Source organism: Cavia porcellus, unplaced genomic scaffold, assembly GCF_034190915.1.
Source record: "Cavia porcellus strain 051 isolate PalLab524CR breed Dunkin Hartley unplaced genomic scaffold, mCavPor4.1 scaffold_6, whole genome shotgun sequence".
NCBI lineage: Eukaryota > Metazoa > Chordata > Mammalia > Rodentia > Caviidae > Cavia > Cavia porcellus.
Window position 1 is genome coordinate 66,220,212 of NW_026947489.1, and position 24,802 is coordinate 66,245,013.

Genomic DNA, 24,802 nt, shown 5'->3' on the forward strand with positions numbered 1-24,802 from the left:
CTCCACCAGTTGTTTAAAACAATTGTGTTTTAGTTTGATCATGTTTGGATTGTGAATTTATATTTAAATTTTTTTTGTAATTTTATTTCTTCTCCCTTTCTTGTAGCTCAGTTTTTCCTATGTTGATCTTGTTCTAGAATCCCAAATCATGCCATCCCCTAGGTTACATTTTTCCCACTGGCGTTGGTGGTTCTCTGCGCATGCTTCGTGGTTGTGCTCGTGGGCCTTCATTTCCTGGCACTGCTAAGGCGGAGCTACTGCTGTCAGGCTCTCTTGGCTTTGTTTCAGCTTACTCTGTCCATTTGCTGCCAAACATGCATGAAGAGTAAATTACCTGAATTGTTGCAGCTTTATTTATGTATTTATTTTTGGTGATATTGGGGATTGAGCCAAAAGCCTTTACACTGAGCTTCATCAGCCCTCTTGTATTTTTATTTTTAGGCAGGGTCTCATTCAGTCACTCTATTGCCTAGGCTGGGCTCAAGTTTGTAATACTTTTGCCTCAACCTTTAAGATATCTGGGATTACAGGTGTGTGCTCCACACCCAGCCGCAAGTCCTTAATAATTTCAAAATTACCCTCATCCTTTATTAATGATATTTTTAATTGATTATAAATGCATTTCTATGTTGAAAATTGTTTAGAATTTCAAGATATTGCCCTGTATTGGGTTCCTATTGTTTATTATAAGTTATCAAAATCTTGGTACTTTTTTTTTTTTATAAGTGCCCCCCCCCCCGCCCGCCCGCCCGTACCGGGGATTGAACTCACGACCACCTGCTTGCAAGGCAGGTGCTTATGCTGCTGAACTAAATCCCCAGCCCCTAAAATCTTGGTTCTTAACATCACAAATTTATTGTGTTACAGTTCGAGAGGCCATAAGTTGAGGTCTCAGCAGGGTTGTTCTCCTTAGAGGTTGTAGGCAGAAACCTGTTTCCTTTCCTTTTCCAGTTTTTAGAGGCTGTGTGCATTCTTTGAGTCATGGCTCTCTTCTAGCAATCTCATTCTTCCAACCCACCCACCCTTCTTTGGTAGGCAGGAGGGTTCCTCATAGTCCTGAGTGGCCTTGAACTCATCCACCTGCGTTAGCCTCAAGGGTGCTGGGATTACAGGTACGCACCACCACACCTGGCTCCAGCGTCTCCTTTTCTGATTTGTATAGTCTAACTGTTCTGTGTTACTAGTTTCCTGCCTTCCCCTTTGTTAGATCACATTGGGCCCACTTGTCTAATTGAGAATAATCAAGATCCTTGCATACCTTCGTGCTGTTCTGGGGATTGTTATTCAGCCTAGAACATGTCCTGTTGTCTTCCACCATCTAAATGTTTTTAGTAATGAAGTATTTACTAGTCAATTTCTTTGTAACATACTCACTTTTGCTGTCTTGGAAGTGTTTGGAATCTTGTCTTTATTCTTGGTTTCCTGTATAATTTCTCATTTATTATGCTGACTACTTTTAATATGAAGACTGGAATCCTTCAGCTTTGGGAAAATCTCTGTGTTTCTTTGGTAATTTCCTTTCCTCCATTTGTTTTTATTGAAGTAGGATCTGTCTGTGTAGAGAAGCTGGACTTGAATGCACTGCGATCCTCCTGCTTCAGCCTCCCAAGTGCTGGGATTACAGGCGTGTACCACCACCCTGTTATTTCTGTTCTCTTTCAGAATTTTAATTTGGATTAGTGTTGTGCACTTTTTTTTTTGTCTTTTTTGAGATAGGGTCTCGATATGCAGTCCAGGCTGGCCTTGAACTCACTTTGTAGCCCAGGCTGGTCTCGAACTCGTAACGATCGTCCCACCTCAGCCTCCTGAGTGCTGGGATTACAGGCATGAGCTGCCACGCCTGGCTCAAATTTTTCATCTTTATGACTTTTTCATGCCTCTGTTTTGAAAGATTTTCGAGTTTTATTTCTAGATATTTGTTTAGCTGTGTTGTCTTATGCTATGCGGGGCACTGAACCCCAGGCCTAGTATGGACAAGTGCTCTACCATTGAGCTACACTCACTCCGGTTTTGTTTTTTTGTTTATAAGTTTTTGGGTCAGAGTCTCAAAGAATTGCCCAGATTACACTGGAATTTGCAATCTTTTTGCCTCTGCCTCCTAAAGTACTTGAGTTACAGGAATGCGCCACCATATCTGGCTCCCAGCCCAATTTATTTTGAAATACAGTCTAAAAGTTAGCCTTGAATTTTCAGTCTTCAGCCTCTCAAGGAGTTAAGATTATAGGTTTGTGCTATTACACTTGACTTTAGTTCTTTTTTTTTTTCTTCTTTTAAAATCATATTTTGAAACTCTTAAGAGGACTTGTATTTTCGGAATGTATCTACTCTATGTAATTAATTAAGGTATATTATGTACATTTAAAACTTTTGGTTTTATAGCTCTTAAAATTGTTCTTGTTTCCAGCAGCTTTTCCCAGTCCTGGGGATTGAATGCAGGGCCTTTTTTACTGAGCTGTATCCCTAGTCTTTGATATTTTTATTTTGAGACAGGATCTTGCTAAGCTCCTAAATTGCCCAGGCTGGGCTCACACTTAGGATCTTCCTGTCTCAGCCTCCCAGAGTGCTGGAATTATGATAGGCATGTACAACCATGCCTTGTTTTCTTTTTTTTTTTTTCCTTTTTTTCTTTTTTCCGGTACCGGGAATCGAACTCACGACAGCCTGCTTGCAAGGCAGGTGCTTATGCCGCTGAGCTAAATCCCCAGTCCGCCTTGTTTTATTTTATTTTATTTTATTTTATTATTTATTTTTTTATTTATTTATTTTTTTTTTTTGTCTTTTTCGTTTTTATCGGTACCAGGGATCGAACTCACGACTGCCTGCTTGCAAGGCAGGCGCTTATGCCGCCGAGCTAAATCCCCAGCCCCGCCTTGTTTTATTTTAAACATTTTCCTTTCTGTTTTTATCCAAGTTATGCATGAATATAGTTTAAAGACTAAAAATAATTGTATAAAACTTACGAAAACCCCCAGAAGTCTGCTGTTTATTCCTACCTCCTTACTGTAATCTACTTTGCTGAAGCAACAACTGTATTTTTATTGTGCTATTATATTGTACTATTGTATTAATTTTATTGTACTGTTTTTTTTTGAGTATATGGATTTATCTCTGTATCTCAAGCATTGTTACTATTTGGTTTTTCAGTTTTAGGTCTCCATTTACTCTCCCGTACAGAAATGAAAATTTAGCATTTTTTTTCTTGTCTGTGAATCAAACCCAGGGCTTTGAGGGAAGCACTCTTATCCCTGAGCTATATCCTCAGCCACAAGATTTAGCTTTTGTTCTTTATACTCATGCATATTTTTTTTGCTTGTTATTAATCTGGCCCTTCATGACTATGTTACTATTTGATTAGATCAGTATTCAGTGTTTACATTATTATCTTTGTGTAAACTCTGTTTACCACTGTAGCACATGTACTGTAATTCTCTTTCCTTTCTGCATATCATTTTGTTTTGTAGCGTTAATAACTGTTACATTTTTGTTTGTTTAGGTTTTTCTCCTTAGTAATTCAAGCCCAAACTTTATTCCTGTTGTCTGAATCCCCTTGAAGATTTCAGTATGATGGTACACCTTGTAGTCCCAGCTTCTAAAAAAAGCTGAGATAGTAGGAAAAAAAGCTGAGGTGGAAGGGTTGTTTGAGCCCAGGAGTTTGGAACCATCCTGGGCAACATAGACTCTGTCAAAAAAATAAATTAGAAAGAAATTTCAGTTCCATCAAATATTCTGCCAGTTTTTCTTCTTGAAGTGTTTTCCACTGCCTCTGCCTCGCTCTGATCTGACTGTTTACCTTCTCAGGACTCCTCCTGGAATCTCCCCGTGCCGTTGTGCTGGGGATTAGTGTAGCTTCCTGTTTCTGTGGCTCTCCACTTGAGTTTCTGTCTCGTCCATGTCTTAGTGAAGCATGCCCTCCTAAGGTGGTGAATGAGGGCACGAGTGAGGTAACTGCTTTAGACTTCGATTATATTGGAGATATCTTCAGTTTCTTGTCATGATTTATTGGCTGTGTATAGAATTCTATAGAATCCTGTATTGCTTTCCAGATTCCTAATATCTAAGAAGCCATTCTGATTCTTGATGTCACAATGTGTTTTTCCTTTTGGGAACTAGAGACTTTGTTCATAGAATTCTGAAATTTTATAACGATATAAATCTTGTAAGTTTCTTTTCTTTCTTTCCTTCCTTCTTCCTTTCCTTCCTTCCTTTATTCTTTTGTTAGTTTCTTGAAATCATCATGTTTTTCTTCCTTCCTGGAAGGACTTTTATTTGGTATTAGACTCTCCCAATGATTTAGGTTTTTTCCTCTATAATTCCCTTCCTGCTCCTAAAATTTTTTTTTTTTTTTTTTTTTGCTTGCTTTTTTCCGGTACCGGGGATCGAACTCACGACCGCCTGCTTGCAAGGCAGGTGCTTATGCCGTTGAGCTAAATCCCCAGCCCCCTCCTTTTCTTTACTGTATTTTCTCCTTTTCCTTTTAACTCAGGTACAACCGGTTAGACATTTTTCCTCAGGTATTTGGTGATCTGTTGCTTTCTCTGTTGATTTTTAAGAACAGGATACCAACAAGTTGATTAGAAGCTTTGTGTATTTGGATGGAGTTCTTTGCTGTTTCCATTGTAAAAGAAGTATCTAGCGGGCTAATTATTGGAGCTCTCAATATCAGTGTCTTCAGTTCTTCACTCATCATGTGACCTTAGTCACTAGAGGGCTCCTTGTCTGCCGTGTGATTGCCATTATTCTAGGTTGTAAGTAGGCTGAGTCTCAGCATTCAGTCACTAACCTTCAATTTTCCTCCACCTCCCAACCCCTACCAACTCTCTGCTCTTTTTGTGGAGCTGGTGTTTGAACCCAAGTTGTTGATGTGCTAGCTCGGCAAGAGCTCTACCACTGAGCATACCCTAGCATTATTCCCTGTTTTTAATATTATGCCTTTGCCCTTAACTATATCTGTAGCTCCCTGGCCAGAGGTCCTCTGTTTAACCCTCATCACAGGATAAACCTCTAACCCTCTGCTTAAATAAAAGAATGTCTGGAATTTTAGCTGCCTCAGTTATTGTTAGCCCTGCCTTCATCTGCAGAGCTAAGCACAATGTCTGGGGTCTTTTTTCTGGACTGCAAGTAGGATTGATTTTCATTCATCTTCACTTCTAGCAGAATCATCTTGCTCAAGTTTGCCAAGTCATTTATTTGTCTGCTTAAAAGAAAAAACTGGCTTATTGAGGTTATGTGACACAGTAAATTGCACATATGCTGGTGTAAAATTTGAGATTGGCATGAACCCATCACAATTGAGATGGTGAGTATGTTCTGGCAGTTTCTTTAGCCTCTTTGGAATCTTTCCTCCATAGGCAACCACTAATCTGCTTTCTATCACTGTATGTCATTTGGCATTTTCCATAATTTAATCGAGTTTATGTATTTAATTTTTTCATATGGTGTTGGGATAGAACTGAGGACCTCATGCATGCTAGGCAAGTGCTGCACCACTGAGCTACAACTCCAGCCCTAGAAATGTATCTAAATGGGATCTTACAGTCTGCATTCTTTTTTGGTTTGCCTTTCATTCAGCATAATTATTTTGAGATTCATCCATATTTTTTCATGTCAAAAGTACATTGTCTTTTATTGCTAATAGTATTCCATTGTGTACGTATACCATAGTTTGTTTTATTTCCAATTGTGGCCTATTATAAATGAAGCCAAACAAACATTCGTATACATGTTCATATACAGAGACATAACTTTGAATTCTCTAATTGAAAATGGAATGACTGGTACCATATTAAATAATATGTCTAACTTTCAAAGAAACTTCATTGTTTTCTGAAGTGAATTTATGTCATTTTACAATTCCACCAGCACTGTTAAGAGTTCTAGTTGCTCTATATCATCATCAATACTTGGTGTGGTCTGTCTTTTAATTATGTAGTTTTATTTAAGTTGCAAAAGGAGTTGCTGCCATGTCTTTCATTGTTTGACTTTTCCTTTTGGGTTGATTCCTTTTTTTTTTTGGTACTGAAGATCGAACTCAAGACCTTGCGCTTGCCAGGCAGGGACTTAGGCCACTGAGCTAAATCCCTGGCCCTGAAAAAGGTACTTTAATCACTAAAGTTTAAAACTAATTCACACTAATATGGGCAACTGGTATTTTATAAAGATGCAAATTCTTTAAGTACAGAAAGGATTTTTTTTTTCAACAAAACAGTACTGTGCTTTGATTTGCAAAAACTGAACTATGGCTGATAGAATTTTGGCGCAGCTGAAAGATAAGAAGTATGAAATATAAATGACCTTTAATGTGGGGAGGGATTCCCTGACCCTCCAGGGTCTGGCATTGTCTCGGTCGGACACGTGGAGTGGGGGCATACATGTAGCTTAGGTTTGGGGTGGAGCCTGAGGGGCATTAGTGATGCACAGGTAGCCCATTAGTATTCATTTCGCACGACAGGTAAATTCCTAGGGGTGGGGAAGATAGAGCCCCTTGGTTCCACCTCCAAGCTTTCCACTCGCTAGTGTCCCATTTGGGGCAAAAACCTTTCAATGACTCACACATTATACAGAAATTAACCCCAAATAACAATTTATCCTTACTTAAATGTGAAATATAAAGCTATAAAGTATTTTGAAGAACAGTCTTCATGACTACGTCAGACAGAGGTCTTAGATATTGTATCAAAATCACAGTCCTTAAAAGGAGAAGTTAATGATTGTGCTAAATGCAAATTAAAATCTTTTGGTCTATATGTTATCAGAATGAAAAGACAAGCTACAGACTGGGAAGAATATTTTCAAGTCACATATCTAATAAAGGACTTATGCCTAGAATATATAAAGAGCTCTCAAAACTCAACAATAAAATGTACTCATTTTAAAACATAGGTATTCAGGGCTGGGGACTTAGCTCAGTGGCCTACGTGCCTGCCTTACAAGTGTGTGGTCGTGAGTTTGATCCCCAGTACTGATTAAAAAAAAAAAACATAGATATTCAAAATGGAAACTCAGTAAAACATCAAATACTTTTAAAAAGTTAATAAGCTGAGAGTGGTGGCTCATTCTTGTAATCTCAGCATTTAGGAGACTGAGGCAGGAGGATTGCTGCAAGTTTGAGACCACCCTGTGCTACAAAATGAGCTCAAGGCCAGCCTGAACTGCATAGCAAGAACCTATTTCAAAAAGACAAAATCTATCAATCAATCAATTAAACAAACATAGATAAAAGATATGAATAGACATCTTGCCACGGAAGATGTGAAATAAGCACATAACAAGACATTTAATCTAATTGTAATCTCTATGTTCATTTAATTAGTGTTGTAAGAGACACAAAACCACAATGATACACCTTTACATTCCTACTAGGGTATGACTAAAAACAAACACAAAGACAACACTAAGTGCTGATAGGAATGAGAGCACCTTTTGTGTATTTCTGGTGGGAATGCAAATAATGCAACATGTTGTAAAGACAGTTTAGAAATTATTTTTAAAGTTAAACATATACTTACTGTATGATTGTCATGTACAGTCCCTCTCTTAAATGTGTTTAGAAAAATGGAAACATGTTTACACAAAGACTTGTCTACATCTTTATGTTCTTAGCAACATTATTCTTTTTTTTTTTTTTTTTTTTTGTCTTTTTCGTTTTTATCGGTACCAGGGATTGAACTCAGGACCGCACACTTGCAAGGAAGGCGCTTATGCCGCTGAGCTAAATCCCCAGCCCCGCAACATTATTCTTAATCAGCAAAACTGGAAACAGTTCAGATGTCTTTCATATTTACTGGGCAAATGATAAACAAATTGTGGCATTCTACTCAGTAATAAAAAGGAATAAACCTCAGAAGCATTCTGCTAAGTGAAAAATGCCAGTTTTAAAAAGTTACACACTTGGGGAGGCTGGGGATTTAGCTCAGCGGCATAAGCACCTGCCTTGCAAGCAGGCAGTCGTGAGTTCAATCCCTGGTACCGATAAAAAGAAAGAAAAAAGACAAAAAAAAAAAAAAGTTACACACTTTGCAATTCCATTTATGTGACATTCTGGAAAGGTAACACTGTCAGGACAGAGAGCAAACCAGTGGCTGCCATGGGCTAGGGCCGGGGGAAGGGTTTGACTACGGAGAAGCAGGACTGTTTTCTTTGTCTCTTACAAGTTTTCATTTTCCTCTCCAGTACTTCATTTCCTTGGAGTGTCCCCACCTACCTGTTTTTCACTGGCTTCCCGGTGAACCCTTCTTCACTTTGGCTTGATTATGAACATTTTGCCTGAATTGACAGTGGGAGTATAACTAGTTGTGTGCTTATTCCCGGATAACTGGAAATATTTCTTACGATAATAGATATGTGATGCAGTACTTCCAGGGGTAGAGGAGTGGGCTACCTCAACCTACAGTGTCATCTTTGCTTGAAATATGTATACTAATACTAAAACCTTACCTAGAGGAGAATAATAGATTACGCACAGCGTCTAGATTTTGATGTGGGTTAGAACTGAAAAATGAGATGTCTTTAAACTCTTTTTTCCTTCTCTCTTTGAAAAGTGATATAATGTGGTTTGGACACTCAGAGATTCGTAAGATTCCAGGTTCTGGTTGATGATTTACTGCAAAATTGCTTATAAATTGAAGTAGAAAATGTTTTGCAGACCTGGCAGCTTTCTGGCTTTACACCCATTTGTCACCCAGCATTTCCCTTTGTGTATAGAACAAGAATTAATTAGGCTGCACTGCAGGAAAAGTTTATGGCTATAATTTATATAGGATGAATTTCTTTTTAAAGAGACAGCATTGTTTTGTTATACCTGTGTACATATAAGTCTGTATTTATATATAAAGTGCTTTTTTCCCCCTGGGAAGCAGTGCCCTATATACGCCTCTGGAGTAAAATATTCTTTCTTTTTTTCTTAATGTGAGATGGTAAAATAGATGCTTTTATAGTGATTGCTTTCTGACTAAGCTGATTTTGTTGCTTTTTTAATTCATCATGTCTAGGGAGAGCACCGAGGTGTAGGTTTGTGTTTTAGGCATTGTTTGATTTGTTTCTTTTCCAGAGCTTTGTATTCTTTTGGTCTCTTGGAAGACTTGGGATTCTGTCTTTCTTAGGGTCTTGTTCATTCAATTAATGTTTTCATAATCAATGCAAGTCAGAACTTGCAATTTGTTCCTGATTTGCACATTAAAGAGCTTCATTAGTTAAGAACCCTGGTGTTTGGCGTGTTCCCACAGGATCTGTGCATTATTTACATGGTAAAAGTGTAAGATGCAAGTTTGTCAGTTGTAATGGCAATTGCTGTTAATCCTGCGTTTTCTTTCATATTTCTCTTCTCTTTCTCGCTGTTTTTTTGTGGGTTTTTTTTTGTTGTTGTTGTTCATTTGTTTGTTTGTGAATAGCAATTATTTCACAACTCACTGAAACCCCTTAGGGAAACGTTGTACCAAAATAGGAGCAAATAATCCAAGTGAGAGGGCAGTGGTAAAAAAGTAGATAAAAAATTAAGTTCTTTGTTTAAATGAAAACAAAATTCCTAGAAGACATACAGGATTGACATTTGGTTTTGTAGAACTGATGTTTGGTTTTATTTGGTTCTCTTGCTTATTTAAACATAGAAGGTGTGATAGTTTTAATTTTAATTCCATTTTCTTTGAATTTGTAATACTCCTCCCCTATAATAGTAATTCTACTTATAAATGAAGTTGCCTTTTATAACCAGGTAACCCAGGAATAAACACGAAGACATACTCAAGCTAGCTGTTTCGTGAAATGCTGCTAAGAGGGTTTGCCGTGTCATTTGGAAGCCTTGGTCCAGGCAGGTGGTGGTTTCCATCATGGTGGTTAAGAGAATGTAAAAAGCAGTTAGAAACACAAAATCAGATCACTAGTTCAGCAGGTTTCTCCTTTCCAGTTTTATCAGGGGTAATGGATGCCTTACTCATAGTTTTCTGGTAATAGTGAATCTGTCTCAAGAAATACCCTGACAAACTGCAAAGCATTTTCCAAAGCAGAGACATGTACCCTCCCTGCATATTTATGAAATTTGTTAGAATTATATGGAACTTACTTTAATTTTGTCCTTAAGATCTTTCATTATGTTAAAAAATATAACCATATCGTAATATATCTTTACCTAAGAAATGTAAGCAGTGTAGATGTATATAAAAGGAAAAATTAAAATTTTCATACTTTTCCAAATTTCCACATCTACTTCTCAGAGAAAAAGTAGCTGACAGTTTATGATGTATTGTTTCTTGAAGTTAGTTTTTGTTTTGTCTTTGGGTGCTAGAGATTGAACCAGGGCATGTATTTTACCACTGAGCTATGCCTCAGCATTCCTGTAAGGTAGTTCCTTCCTATCCCTCTAACTAGGTATTGAACCCAGGGCTTTGTGTATTCTAGGTAAACATCGTACTACAAAGCCACAACCATTAAGGGCTAATGACAATTTGACAAGGAGAGGTAGTTGGACAAGGATGAGAGGGAAAAATACATAGGCCAAAATGTTATTTATGAATCATCTGTATGTTAGGATATCCTTAAGACATATTGTCTTGGTTATTGTAATAATTACTATATTTATTCATTGGCCCCAGATAAGTTTACACATTTGAAAGATAATTTTTCTCAGACTACACTTGACTTTGACTTGATTCTTGTTAATTTTTAGTTGGCTTTCGTGTAACATTGTTTAAGCTTGGTGTTCATAGTCTCAAATCTACCAGTTCCATTTTTCTTTGAACAATTGAGAGTAAAATTGTCTCTGGAAAAGATTTCAAGTGCAGCCAGGTACGGTGGCTCATGCCAGTAATCCCAGCTATTCAGGAGACTGAGGCAGGAAAAGTTCAAGTTTAAGGCCAGCCTGGGCCATATACTGAGACTGTTCAAAAAAAACTCCAAAGTGCTGCTAATTGAGAAGAGTTCTGGTCATTCAGACTGTTTCATACAAGCAAAAGTTCTACAGGCAGGGAAGCTCTTCAGTTGTAAAGATTCTTAATCATGGACAAGGTGCATAATATGTGAGAAAATATCAAACATTTGAGAATGGGGATTATTGTTTTGCTTCTTTGTTGATATTTTTATAAATGCAGGTAGATCGTTGGTTTTACTGTACTCTAAAAATCATAAAAATAGCTTCCTTTCATTTGTTGTACACTATTCACATACCAGGTTGAATCTGTTTAGCATTCTCATTTGTTTCTTGCAGCAGCCTGGGAAATGCCCTGGTACCTCGGTTGCGGAGAAGTCAGCTTCTGTGTAGCTTGTTTAAGGGTCATCCCATTGGTTAGAGGCAAAGCTGGCACAGAAACTGAGATCCGCTCTGCCTCAGAGCTTTGCTCATGGCCACGTTGCCCAATCACTATGCGTATGGTTAGCTGTTGCTTGAAGGCTTTCTCCTTTTCAAAGGAAGTGTGAAGGGGGCCAGCGATATGGCTCAGCAGTGCAGTGCCTGCCTGGCAAGTCGGGGTCTTGAGTTTGATCCCCAGTACCACAATAAAACAAAGAAAGAAATACGGGTATGGAATACATGCCAAAGCTTATAGGGCTGAAGGCAGGAGAAATACAAAGATGGGTTTGTTTCAGGACAGAGTTTAGAGTGTGAGTGTGAGATGTACACTTTAGATTTTTCTAAAAGTGACATTTCCTACATGCTGTTTCTTCAGTAAGAGAGCTAGCAAGGCCTTGAGGAAATCAGCTGATGCTCTTCTGTACATAAGCAAGGCTTCTTTAGGTGATAAAGGAATAGGTAAATATTTTTCTCTTTTAAATGTAATACATATTCATTGTTTAAAATTTGGAAGAAGCAGGGAGCTGGGGATTTAGCTCAGCGGCATAAGCGCCTGCCTTGTAAGCAGGCAGTCGTGAGTTCGATCCCCGGTACCGATAAAAAGGAAAAAGACAAAAAAAAAGTTAAAAAAAAAATTTGGAAGAAGCCAAGCAAAATTAGGAAATAGTCTCCCTTCATTCTAGTGGTTAAATACCTTTAATATTTTGGTTATATGGTATATATTTTTTCTGGGTTTTTTGCCTTTGTGAACATGTAGTTAGAGCAAACGTGGGACCATATTGCATAGTTTTGCAATCTGATTTTTTTCTACTTAACAGAAATCATGAATATTTTTCCATATCATTAAATATTCTACAGCATTATTTTTAATGACAGCATAGACTTTCTATCATATGGGTAGTTTAACCAGTTCTTCATTATTGGACATCGGGATTGTTTCCAGGTTTTCATTTTTATAAATCTTGCAGTAAGCATTGTTGTTACTAAATCTTTACTCATTCCAATATTTTCTTTGTTATGTGAAGTAAATTTCTGGATATAGATCAGTGCCTTTTCTAAAGTACTCACAATTTTAAGGCTTTTGATCCTGTGCCACCTAGTTGCCCTCCAGAAAAGTTATATCAGTTTACATTCTCACCTTCTTTATATGAATGTCAGTTTCCCTTATCTTGTCAACACTCAGTATTATAATTTTGTTTCATCTTTGTCACTTTGATAGATAGAAAATTGTGTCTGCTTATTTTAATTTACATTTCTTTTAATTTACATTTCCCAGTGTTTAATGAGGTAAACATTTTTCTCCTTACATTTATTGGCCCCTGTTATTTCTTTTGTAGTCAGAGAAAATTTTAAAATTGTTCTAGAGGTGGATGATATTCTTGTCAATCAGCCTTATAACCACCTCTGATTCTCCTAGTTATATTTTAATATTTTTCTTTCTTGTCTGATTTTTTTGGTAATAAAGGTAAATTTTATTACACAAATATTATTTTTCCAGACAGAACTGAGTATGCACTCGTTACCCTAAACAGTAGTGAAATACGTAGTGTGAATTGTGAATGTGTTTTCTCTATTCTAAATATTATTCTTCAGAGATAGCAATTTTGCTGTACATCCATCCAGAACTGTGCTACATGAATGTAAGAAAATCATAAATGAGATGACCTGCACATCTTTCCAAGTCATAATGTTTTGCCTGTGAATATTTCTGTTTATCACTTAAAAAAGTGAAGTTGTTTCCTGTGTCATACTTTTATCCCAGCTAACAAGATGAATAATGCTGATAATTTTTAGTGTGTACATTCCATAGTTAGATTACTTCATTTATTTCAAACATTTTTTCCTTTTTGGTACTGGAGATTGAATCCAGGGAATTGTGCATGCTAGGCAAGTGCTATAGCACTGAACTGTTCCCGTAGCTCTTCCTGTTTTTTGTTTTTGTTTTTAGTTTGAGATAGAGTCTCACTAAGTAGCTCAGGTTGGTCTAATCTTTCGATCCTCCTGCCTCCAGATGTCTGGAGTTAAATATGTGTATTCTATGTCTGGCTCTGAAAACTTTTTTATGGTTTAGTTTATTTAAACCAAGTTCCATGTATACTTTTTGTTTTCAACAGCTGCAAAAAGATTTGTGACTAAACAAAATTTAATTGAAGCAGTTCCTTGTAAAGTGACACACAAGATGTTTGCAGTTTTTACCTCTTATGAACAATGCTTAAAATATTTTTGTACCTAGGTCTTTGCTCTGAAATCTATTTCCTTGTGGTTAATTTCCAGAAGTAGGGTCAGGAGATAACTCAAGTGCAAAAACTTTGATACACTTTACCAGACTGCTTTCTAGATATATTACACTAATTAAACTCTATCGATTGTGAGTAGAGAGTAGTGCTTGCCTCACATTCTTGCCAGTATCAAGCATTATCAGAAAAATTCCTTCGTTTCCTCCCTCCCTTCCTCTCTTCCTTAAACTCAAACCCAGTGGCTTGCACATGGTAAATAAGGGCTCTGCCAATGAGATACAACTTCAGTCCATGAAATTGGCTAGAGAGAGCTTGATATTAGATGTTACTTACTACATTGTTTTAAGTTTTTGTGTCTTTAAATTTTTTAATTTTTTAGTGGTGAGGCTAAGCGTTTTTCCTGTTGTATTTCACCATTTGAGTTTTGGAGATTTGGAGACTGTTAATCTATTTCTTAGCATTCTCTTTTTCAGATTAAGCAAGTATTCCTGTATCTTGTCCTGGGCCAGGGGGTTTAGCTCAGCAGCTCAAGCGCTCGCCTGGTAAGCGTGAGGTCCTGAGTTTGATCCCCAGTACCGCCCCCCATTCCATTCTTTATCTTTCCGTGTGGGACCTGCTTTCCTTTCATATGATTTGGGCTTCCTTTAGCTTCACCACATTGGTTTTTCAAGTGTGGGAACCAAATATGGACAGAGCAGAACCTCACTAGTGTGTGTAACCATGTGGTAGTATTAAGGAGACTTTTGTCGTTTTTTTAGTGCATGAAAATTTTATTGCACTTTGTTTCCCAGAAAGTTTTGTACATACCTACAAAGTCTAAAAAATGAAAACTGTTCAGTTACTTGAAAGTATAGAATGATGATTTATTTTACTCATCTATAAAATGTTGGTATGATAATACCATAATGCCTACCTCAGCAGAATGTGGTGGATATACCTGTAACCCCAGCATTCTGTAAGCTGAGGCAGGAGGATTACTGTGAATTTGAGAACAGCCTGGGCTCCATAATGAGTTAAACATCAGCCTGAAGTATACAGCAAGACCCTGTCTTATAAAACAAAACAAAGTGACCTACGTCAAATTATTTTTGTGAAGATTTAAATAAATTGTATGCATAAAATGATTAGGCTAGTGCATGGCACCTAGTAGGTCTTTACTGAACATTAACTGTAAAAGTGAGTCTTTTTTTAGGCGGTTGATCTTTGCCCACAATATTGTATTTCCTCCTCTTGTAAGGGATATTTGAATAAATACTATATAATACATACAGTTGGTTCATTGAAGACTTAAAATATGCATGTAAAAATATATGCCAAGAAAGATTAGGCTGACTTTTTTTTAAATTTTTATTTAAAGAAATACTAAACAAAACAGAAAATAGGTAGAAATAATACATACGTTCAGAGAAAAAAATAAAAAGAAGTGACTAGTTGATGTTTACATATTGTCGTTTTACAAATAGTTGTTCAAGGTACAAAAATGGAACATGTAAAGTGGGAATTCAAACAGCGAGACTGCAAACAGTTCTGTTCAACTGTCCAACAAAAACTTAGTAACATGGTTGTCAATCCTATATACTTAAACATACATGCAGTTATCCATATCTTCATTTATGTTTAGATTAAATAAACTAAAGCAGGTTAAAATCATTAGGCTGACATTTTTAACTATGTATATATACACATATATGTTCAATGATATATATTCAGAATATATTTGATTGTATATGTATTCACGAGTGGAAAGCCTAACATTGTCAGCACCAAGATCACCAAGTCCTTATGCCTGAGGAGCTCATAAGAAGGTATGGATATGATGCATTTTAAGTGTCTTTATAGGAACACAACTTATAACAGTGTTTCATCTGAGTTGTTGAATAAATACTAGTTGACCTTACTGATACTAAAAGAACTCAAAACAATCTTATTTTCTGAGCCTCACTGATTATGTCTTTATGAGAATGCTTTGTAATATACCTAGTTACTTTTACGGCTTGACATTACTAAGTCTGCATTTGAGATTCTTGTAAATAGCTCATACATATTATAGTTGGTATGTTATGTAGGGAAAATATCAAGTGTGACAACTTTGCTTCTGTTAAGCAAGTGTTAGTTTGTTGAGAATACACAGTTGATGCCAAAGTTTAAGAAATTAGTCACCTTTTGTTTGTCAGGATTTAGATACAGAAATGATAGCATGATCAAACGTTCTGCTATGTGAGTTAAGTATCCTCTCTCTGAAATGAAAACATTTGTAAGGTACCTTTCACGGCCCAAGTGATATGTTAGATGCTGGAGTGACAAGATGAGGTAGTTCTCTGCCCGAAGCAGCATAAATATAGTGAAATCAGACTCACAGTACATGTGGCAAGTGTAGTAACAGTGATATGAATGATCCCAAGAGAAGAGTGATTAATTCTTCATGACATCCCCATTTTTTAGAAGGGTATATTCTTGAATCCCCATTGCCATTTTCATGGGAGTTATTTCTAGACCCATATATATGATTTAGAGAATTTGGCTATTTAGTTAGGCACAGTTTTAATATGAAAGACTCAGATTATATTTTAAATGAAACAAGAGTTACACAAAATGTGGTTCTAATTTTATTTTTAGTAAGCTTTATTTACAGTTTACTTTAAATTTTAATAAAATTTTAAATTACAGAAGTAATATATGCTTATAAAATATTTAAACAGTTCAAAAGTATATCAAATACAACAGAAAGTACAGCATTGCCACTCACCCTGAGTAAGTACTGTTAGAGTAGTTTAAACAATTATTTGTAAATAAACTTGGATTTTAAGTACCTCATATTCTGAGCATTTACTCTTTCCATTTAAAGGAGCAAATAAATTTCCTTTTAAGGAAAGTACTCAGAAGCAGTGGAGGTTGTCTAGGAACTGAGAATGGAAGGTATTTCTGGAAGTACATTGATCAGTTAGATTGCTGTGTCCTATAGGGCTTTTTAAGGATTTATTGATACACTTCATCAAGGTATTTGTGAGAGTATTCAGGGAAACCTAAGAAATTCTGCAGTTCCTTTTCTTTCCTTATAAATTCATGCCTGGTCAAAAATTACAGCTTGAGTGGGATGTCCCTCCACAGAACTCAAATGCACGCTATTTATCATGTTACTTAGTGTGGCAGTAAGGTAAAATGTTAAGGATATTTTTCCTTTTGTTTCCTTCTGTGAGCAGGCTCCCCCAACATGTGTTTCTGTCATATGTCTCTTCCTCTCTCCCTTACTTCAACTTCCACCACTAACTCTTCCATTTCCCCACCTGAGTCTCTTAAAAGAAAAAAAATAAGTTTCGTCCACTGAGTCCTCTTTCTTATTTATTTAATATACCTTGGGTTCAATGTTTGTCACAAAAACACTTTGCATTCAGAATTAGCCTATCAAGCTGTTTCCTCCACAGACCCCTCCATAGATTACAGGACTTCCACTGCAGTAACCTCTGCGGTAGGAAAACCCACAACTGCTTGTGGCCTGGTTTTCCTGATTTAGAATATAATTCTCTGTTCTCTGCTTCTCAAAGATACCTTTGTGGGTATTTCTGTACCATTAAAAAAAATTCTACTTTTGGTCCGCAGAACTAGCCAACATGCTGGGACACAACCCTATCCTATTCCAATTAAAACCACAGTCATCACGGCACATTTCCCTGTATTTAAATCTGTGCATGTGTAAATGCACACCCTTGTGTGTTTGTGTGTGCTTATATTGATAGATAAAAATTCTAGTTGGATCTAGATTAGAAATGATAGTCATTTATCCAAATGGTTGTTGTTGAGAAATTTGTAGCCTACACTCCTCTTTTTTGCTGGTAAAGCCATTCTGCTTGGGGAATATGGAACAAACCCAAACAGTAATACTGACAGAATTCGGAATTATGATACAGTGGAACCTTCACGTAATTCTTTGTTGAAGAAGTTAGGGCCTAAATGTTAAGGCTTATTGTTATTCCGAGTTGATAATCTCTGCCTTGCTTTAATAATTTTTCCTCATGCCTGGGTAGCCCGCGAGTTGCACAATAATCACTCACACAGCTTTGTAATCAATGCCCAAAGTAATAAGATTCCTCTGGCCACCGGCAATTAATAAATTTGTGTCTTTTTTAAAACACTAGCAAGTCGGGCCTGAAATACGACTGACTGGCTCTCCTCATTTGCATATTTATTGCAGTGGAAAAATTCTTACCAGATGATTGATGCTGAGCCTGCCTCTTGAATTCCAAGCAGCACATTATTATGAAATGAAAAATGCTGGCCATACAGTTGATTAAAGTTGAAGACAGTGGAATCGGTGTTTTTTAAGATTGTGGGAGAATTAAAGGCATATTTTAATAGATGTTGACAAGAAGTGAACTAACAAAAGCAAAGCAAAGGATTTGCTTGAAAAGATTTAATCAAACGTCTTTCTTGGGGGATTAATTGCTAGGGATGACTAGGGCAAGTGGCAGGCTTGTGTGGATTTGAATGAAAAGTATTGTTCTCAGGCCAATATATCGTGTGTCATTTTGACCTATAGTTTAGCTCTAGCTCTGGAGTTACTTTTAGGGGAGGTAAAAAGAGTACTCTTAGAATCTCTGCTTTCCACTTTAGTGTATTCATCTAGAGTAATAGGAACATGGGAGTGCTATGTACCTCTGTATAAATAATTGTGTTTGCATATTTATTTAAAAATAACCATAAAGATTTAAAAACTGACAAGGTAAGCTTTATTTTACTTTATACATCTCTCTTCTCTTTCTCCTTCCATCTCATTACCAGAAATTTTACTTACTGGGTTATAATCTAATTAATGAGCTGTATGCCATGTCTAAACTGATTCTCTGCCTACAGTTTTGTTTGTGTTGGACAGCCTAGATGAATCAGGGAAAAAAATAAAGCTGTTAGGTGAAAATGGTTTTTAGATTGGTGACATTTTATACATAGAATGCTTGTGTATGGGTAGCATGTAAATGAATACCTAATACTGGAACCTGTGAATGCCAGGCCAGCCCTAGCATCGTAGATCAGTACAAGCAGAGCGTGAAAGGTTTTTTCCATGTGAAAGATGATGATTTTGATAGCAGTAAGCCTTCTGTTATTGTAGGTTTTTAAATTTCCAAATATCTTAATAAACAGTAACATTGTTTTTCATCTTAGTTCTATGAAATTAACAGGCAAAGTGTAGTCTGCATTTTATAGATGAGAAAATTAAGACTCACAGTTATTAAATTGGTCTACTCAAACAGCATGACTAGTTAGTAACTGTCAGGGAAGAAGGTTCCTGACCCTCAATAAAATACTCTTTCCATTTATTCTCTACTGAGAATTACTCCTAAAGCTGGTGAACACATGCTTAGGTTGAATCTTGGTAATATGGTGAGGCATATGTCCTTCTTAATATGCTCCTAAAGGAAAGGCCTCTGGAAGTGGACCATGTAGGGCAAAATAGACATAGGTATCCTTGACAGTCTCCATTTGTTTTGTGGCCACGTGCTACGAAGGAGAAGAAAGAAAGCATATGCATCTTTGCTGCTTTTCTTAACTTTTAACTCTTGTAATAATAGGAAGAAAAATTAGAGGTGAATTAGAAACTGTTGACTTCAATCTATTTATTATTCATAGAGTTGAACAAATAGAACTCGGTTCTATATGAATAATAAAGAGGGCTTTGTTTGTTTTGGCTGGGAAGAATTCAGTGTTGAATTTGAGCCTCTAAGAGAAGCTCTCAACTTACCTGCTGTGGCACTGAGGAGGCCTCCCACCTCCAACGAAGGGGAACCCTGTTGTCTCTCAGATTTTATGTGGAACAGGAATTGGATTTGGTCTTCTAAATCTCTGTAAAGGGAATTGTGTATGTGTTGGGCTACTGGTAACATTTACTTGAATAAACTTTTTTTGGTAGCGGTTAGAAGCACAGAACTGCAGACTTCCTCTCTGAGAGGCCTCTTGACACTTTGATGCATGGTGGTGCTATCCCTGAATGGAACTTAAATACTTGATGGCTACTTTCTCAGTGGGTGAAGGGGTGTATAAAATGAGAACACATGAGAGAGTATTAACAGAAAAGCACACTTTGATTTACTGATACTGGCTCTTTACTTTCTTGTTGGATTGATATGCTATCTGATATATCTGCAGTGGATTTTTAAAACTGACTTGAACAAAATAAAAAGGCTTGTGTAGCTGTTTGAAAGTGACCCTTAAAAGTTGTAGTCTTTCCTTGGGGGATTTCACAGTTCTCAGGTATGCTACATGTATGTTCCATGTTTGTGTCCAATTGTAACTCACCTGTTGGCAAGCAACTGTAAAGATTATGAAGTGAGTTGCAGTTCCTTCCCTGTGTGGCTCTTGATCGAGTTTCAAATCATGGGTACATGGTCCTTAGGGAAAAGGGGGCAGGGACTTTGCTCTTCCTGTTCTTTTAAGATTGCATATGTGTGTGTTTAAAAAATACAACAAAAAACTTAGTTTTTTACCCTCTTAACTATACAGTCAGTTTAATAATATTAAATGTATTTCTATTGTTCAACAACCAGTCTCTAGAACCTTTTATCTTGCAAAACTGAAGACTGTCCCTGCAGGGCTGGGGATTTAGTTCAGCGGCATAAGCACCTGCCTTGCAAGCAGGCGGTTGTGAGTTCGATCCCTGGTACCGATAAAAAAAAAAAAAGAAAAAAAAAAAGAAAAGACTGTCCCTGTGAAATAATTCTGTTTTCTCATCTCTCTCAGCCACTGGCAAGTACTGTTGTGCTTTTGGTCTCTATTTGATGACTTGTAAGTCATCTATAAGTGGAATTATATAATATTTGTCCTTTCATAATGATTTATTCCATTTAATTTAATGTCCTCGTTGTTGACCCATGTTGAAGTATGTGTCAGGATTTCCTTCCCTTTTAAGTGGATAATATTCATATTCCACTGCTTTTTTCTTTTTTTGAAGAGGTTTAATTTGAAGTAATACAGATTATCTTTTGTTGTTGTTATACCCAGGTGAACTGGGATGAATTTAAGTATACAGCTCAGTGTCATTAAATACATTTGTATTGTATATAACCATCTCCAGAATTTTTATCATCTCAAACTATGTACTTATTAAACAGTAGTTCCCTTTTCTGCCTCTTCCCCAGCTCTTGTAACGACCATTCTACTTCTCTGTCTCTGTTGTTGTTGCTGCTGTTGTTTTTGCGAGGCTAGAGAGTGAACCCAAGACTTCATGCATGCTAAGTGTTATATCACTGGGTTACATCTCAGCTCTCTACCTTAGGAATTTGATTACCTTAGATACCTCATGTAAGTAGAATTACACAGCATTTGTTTCTTATGCACAGCTTGGTTATTTCACTTAATATTTTCAAAGGAAATCTTCGTCAGGGAAATCTTTAAAATCACTTCGCAGATGCACAGTGGAGTTGTGGCTTTACTCTAGAAAACATAGGTTGTGTCTCTTAAGATACAGTGTTTTAGGCTATCTCGGGAGTACAGAACTTGGCTGGCATGTGATTTGATCTTCAGCCCCCCAACCTAGAAACCACCCCACTTCACCCAGAAAAAGACACCACTATTTCTGGGAAAGAAAGTAGAAACTGTCGTTAAAAGTTTATAGAATTTTAATGAAATGAGATTTTTTAATTTACATGAGTTTCCTTCAGAGTGTTAGTATCTTTTTCCATTTACTTAAGGCTCTTGCCTTAACATACACTTTCAGAACTCTAGCTACTCTGAGGTGTCTGTTTTAAAATTACAGCTTCTTTAAAGCAAGTCATTTATGGTAACTTTTGTAGTTATCATTTGTAGTCACTGCTTTCCTCCCTCCTTTGAAAAACTTTCATAATATTTACATAATTTTGTACTATTTACACATGTAGCACATTTAGACTGAATAATTCTTACCGTTAGAATTAGTATATCTTTACTTTTTTCTTTTTCACTACCTTTTATCTTTATATTTAATCCATTCCTAAAAGCTAATAGAAGAATAATTCTATATTATATTTTTCTTTATGAAAAATTTAATCTCCGTATGTGGTAGAAAATACATTCTCGCACCTTTTAAGATTGAGAGCAGTGAGTTGAGAATTTTACTTTGGAACACAAGGCATTTTGGGTTTAAGGCAATGTTTATATATTACAAATCCTCCCCAAATGGTATTAATATGCATTATAAAATGATTAGAATATAGAAATTAGAAAAGATGTGACTAAGGGTCTTTTTTGTTATTTATTTATTTTGAAGGTAGTAAAATACAACAAAACAAGACAGAACAAAGCCAATCGAGACAATACCGTGAAACTGGTACAAAACTTCAGGGCAGGATACCGGAATAACAGTAATAGCTACCATAGTATATCTCATTATCTTTATAATAGTTGTCCATTCAATCAAGTATAGCAAAATCAAACCAAAAACAGAACAGTATAAAACCTGTCAAAACAGAATATTGAATAGAGCAAAAACAGTTAATCAGAACAAAGCAGAATAATGAAAACAATATTGGCCTTCAAAGAGAAGATAGAGCAAAATCCCCCATATTTGCTATATTGCATATGGTCTTCCTCCCAAGAGATGCTCAGACCTTGGCCCCAGGTCAGCGTAATCAACCCAACAATACAGGCATTTAGTTGATCTGTGTACCTTACTTGCTCTCAACTCCAGCTGTCCTTCACACTATCCAGTTGCTAATGGAGGTGGGGTGTGGCAGGGGTTGTGGGAGCGGGCCAGCGTTTGATTTTCAGCCCATGCCCTGGTAGGCTCACAGGAGAGCTGACTTACCTGTCCCTGGCACACCTGCTGCTCACTTGTGCTGGGCTTACCAGGAAGAAGGGCTTGTTGCTTTCTTGTTCAGCCCCCAAGTTCCAACATGGCTGGATCTTGGGATATGCTGACTTGTTCCCCTTTTTTGTTGTTAAATAAAGTCTTATTCATATAGTTTTATATGCAGATTATTTGAGAGTAGGCAAAGTAGTTGGGTCGTGGGATAACTTCTGACCAATCTGGGGAGGTTTTCGCAGGTAGCTGAGCCCTCAGCCTTGTATTGCAATAGAATTCTGTCCGTGACACATCAAGAGCCTGACTTGTGCTGGTGTCCCAGTGATGTGTCTGGTAGGAATATAAAATGGTGAGATGGCTGCTCAGGGTAGGTAGGGTAGAAGCAGAAACAGAAAAAAAAAAAAAAGACTGAGACTCACAAATCACCGTAAAAGATTTTGTGTGGGCTGAGAGTAGCGCAGGCTGACGTTAGTATGGAACATAAAATAAAAATGAATGTAGGGGTTGTTAGATAGAAGGGATGCTTATGAGATTACAGTTTCCTAAAAGGGGGAAAAAGGGATAGAAGTGTGGCTAGAGATGAATGGGCAGTTATTAGTAATATAAATAAAAACAGTTCAGCCACAATTAAATGTATGAGGTAAAGGCAACCAAATGTCAGTAGTCTCCTATGAAAACACATTAAGCATAAAACAGAAATTCAGACAAGGAAAAAATACTAAGTAGAAAGAAAAAAAGATTTTGTTTCTGACATGGTATGCTTGAAAGTGTGATAGAGCCATGTGAAAATTTTCTTACAGTTGCTGGAAACGTGGAAGTTCGATTATAGGTGAGGAATCGCAGTGCTCTTAATCAGCATAAATGCTGATTATCAGTGTCTGGTTAACCTGTTTAGTGGGATTATTTTGATAGAGAAAGCAAGAGTTTAGTTCTTACAGGACCAGTTTTTATTCTGAAAGTTCTTAACCTAAGAGATTTTATACCTAATCCTAACCAGCTATGTTGCAACTGTGGCCTGTTGGCTATAAGAAGCAGGTGAAAGCATAGTCTCTAAGTACATATTTTATATCTATATATATACACATAATTCATATGTTAATATGAATTAATTTGTATCCATGTATTTAGAAAAACATCAACTTGGATTTTCACATGTGAATAGGAACTTTGCTTAAGGAGTATAAGTGGCTGAGAGAATGATCTTTAGGTCACAGCAGAGGCAAATAAGCTCTGGGGAAGAAGGTGGAGGGGAGAGGGAGCCAGTCCTGCATTTTGCTTCTTAGGAGAAGAGGAATTGCCTGATGAATTAGCCAAATCCAAGAGATCAGTGCATCACCTGTAGAAATGTAAGTGTAATGTTAGGATGGCAGGCAGGGGGTAGTTTGCCACACTTAAATTTAAGAGCTGACAGTTTATTGAAATTTTACTCTCTGCAGACACTTTCCAAAGCACCTTTCATGTATATTTTCTTGCTTGTTTCTTGCAACAGGCCTAGGCACTATTATTTCCATTGGGAACTGTGTATTCCGGAGAGTTCTGAGTTGTGCCCTGCATCTCCTTTTGTGCTCCCTGCTGCCAGAACTGCTCGGGAGACATGAGTTACAAGTATCACTCTTTTTGGAGATTTTAGTGATTAATTGTCTCTTCTGTGGGTCTTATTTCCTTCCCAGGTCACAAGGCACTTAAAGCATTGTTGAGATCATTGGTAGATCTTCAGGAAGAGTTGCTTTTCCAGTACCCAGATACTAGGTATCTAGTAGATGGAACGAAGCCAAAAGAGGAAAGGTAAGGAGAGAATGAAACTGTGGAGTTGTTTATTTTCATCTGGATAGTTTCCCATCTCTTATGAGAGAAAAAGCTGTCTTTTCCAGGCACTTGGAAGGCTAGGGCAGGAGCATCACAAACTCAAAACCACCCTGGGGGATATAGTGAGGCCTTATCTCAAAAATTTAAAAAGGGGTGGAGATGCAGTTCATTGGTAGAGCACTTGCCTAGCACGCGCAAGGCCCTAGTTTCCAACCCTAGTACCACCTAACAAAAAAAAAAGAGTCCCTTACAAATAACAGTGGTCAAGAGGCACATAAATTTTGGATTTTTATCTTTAGTTGGGTCTGATTCTTTGGCTTGGGAAAAAGATTTGCCTTGTCTCAGGTCTGTTGAAATTAGGAGATAAAAGCACATTTTGACTGTTAGTGCTCAATGTTTATGAAGCACTTTGTGTGCTCATACCATGGGATCACTGGTCACAACCATCTTCAGTGAAGGAAGGGGTTATTTTAAAGGGAAGAAAGATTTCAGAAAGAATGACAAAATAATCTTGCTGCTTTTCTGAAATTACATTTGAAGAAGGGTTTCTCTTCTTTGTTTGAGTCTGCTTTGACACCTGCTTCCTTTTTTCCACTGGGTTTGTCTTGCTTGGTTGTTCTCCACTGAACTAGTCAGAAGGACAGAAAGGGAGCTTACGTGTATTGAGTACACACATACAGTATGTTGGATCAGTAACCCAGTGAGCACTGGATAACTGAG

General features: G+C 37.0%; 1 protein-coding gene across 1 annotated transcript in view; it reads left to right on the plus strand.

Moving 5' to 3' along the window:
- The window catches only part of Aatf (apoptosis antagonizing transcription factor), a 97,395-nt gene that overhangs the window by 15,066 nt on the left and 57,527 nt on the right, over positions 1–24,802 (plus strand). The window contains exon 5 of the mRNA XM_063249620.1: positions 23,947–24,061. Within this exon, the coding sequence (XP_063105690.1) occupies positions 23,947–24,061 (115 nt within the window). The remainder of the gene's footprint in view (positions 1–23,946; positions 24,062–24,802) is intronic.